Here is a 703-nt window from a genome sequence, read left to right as displayed (position 1 = left end):
GCCAGCTCAGAGGTGAGAGTGATCCCCTGTGCCTGAGCCTGCTGAGGACTGAGAGTCATCCCCAGTGCCTGAGCCTGCTGAGGGGTGAGAGTGATCCCCTGTGCCTGAGCCTGCTGAGGGCTGAGAGTCATCCCCAGTGCCTGGGCCTGCTGAGGGGTGAGAGTGATCCCAGGTGCCTGGGCCAGCTCAGGGGTGAGAGTGATCCCCTGTGCCTCGGCCTGCTGAGGGGTGAGAGTGATCCCTTGTGCCTGAGCCTGCTGAGGGGTGAGAGTGATCCCCTGTACCTGAGCCTGCTCAGGGGTGAGAGTGATCCCCAGTGCCTGGGCCTGCTCAGGGGTGAGACTGATCCCCAGTGCCTGGGCCTCCTCAGGGGCGAGAGTGATCCCCAGTGCCTGGGCCTGCTCAGTGGTGAGAGTGATCCCTAGTGCCTGAGCCTGCTGAGGGGAGAGAGTCATCCCCAGTGTCTGAGCCTGCTCAGGGGTGAGGGTGATCCCCAGTGCCTGGGCCTGCTGAGGGGTGAGAGTCATCCCCAGTGCCTGGGCCTGCTGTGGGGTGAGAGTGATCCCTTGTGCCTGAGCCTGCTGAGGGGAGACAGTCATCCCCAGTGCCTGGGCGTGCTGTGGGGTGAGAGTCATCCCCAGTGCCTGGGCCTGCTGAGGGGTGAGAGTGATCCCCAGTGCCTGGGCCTGCTGAGGGGTGAGAG

General features: G+C 64.7%; 1 protein-coding gene across 1 annotated transcript in view; it reads right to left on the bottom strand.

Annotated features, from left to right (window-relative positions):
• FAM186A (family with sequence similarity 186 member A) overlaps window positions 1-703 on the bottom strand; it is a 63870-nt gene that overhangs the window by 17977 nt on the left and 45190 nt on the right. Inside the window, exon 6 of the mRNA XM_073881865.1 lies at window positions 20-703. This exon is cut by the window's right edge and continues 1 nt beyond it. Coding sequence (XP_073737966.1) covers window positions 20-703 — 684 coding nt within the window. The remainder of the gene's footprint in view (window positions 1-19) is intronic.

Source organism: Callorhinus ursinus, unplaced genomic scaffold (genome assembly GCF_003265705.2).
Source record: "Callorhinus ursinus isolate GAN/ISIS: 27379988/994484 unplaced genomic scaffold, GSC_fseal_2.0 scaffold44, whole genome shotgun sequence".
Taxonomy (NCBI): Eukaryota; Metazoa; Chordata; class Mammalia; order Carnivora; family Otariidae; genus Callorhinus; species Callorhinus ursinus.
Note: the sequence above shows the minus strand (reverse complement) of the source record. Positions and strands in the feature narration are given on the sequence as shown.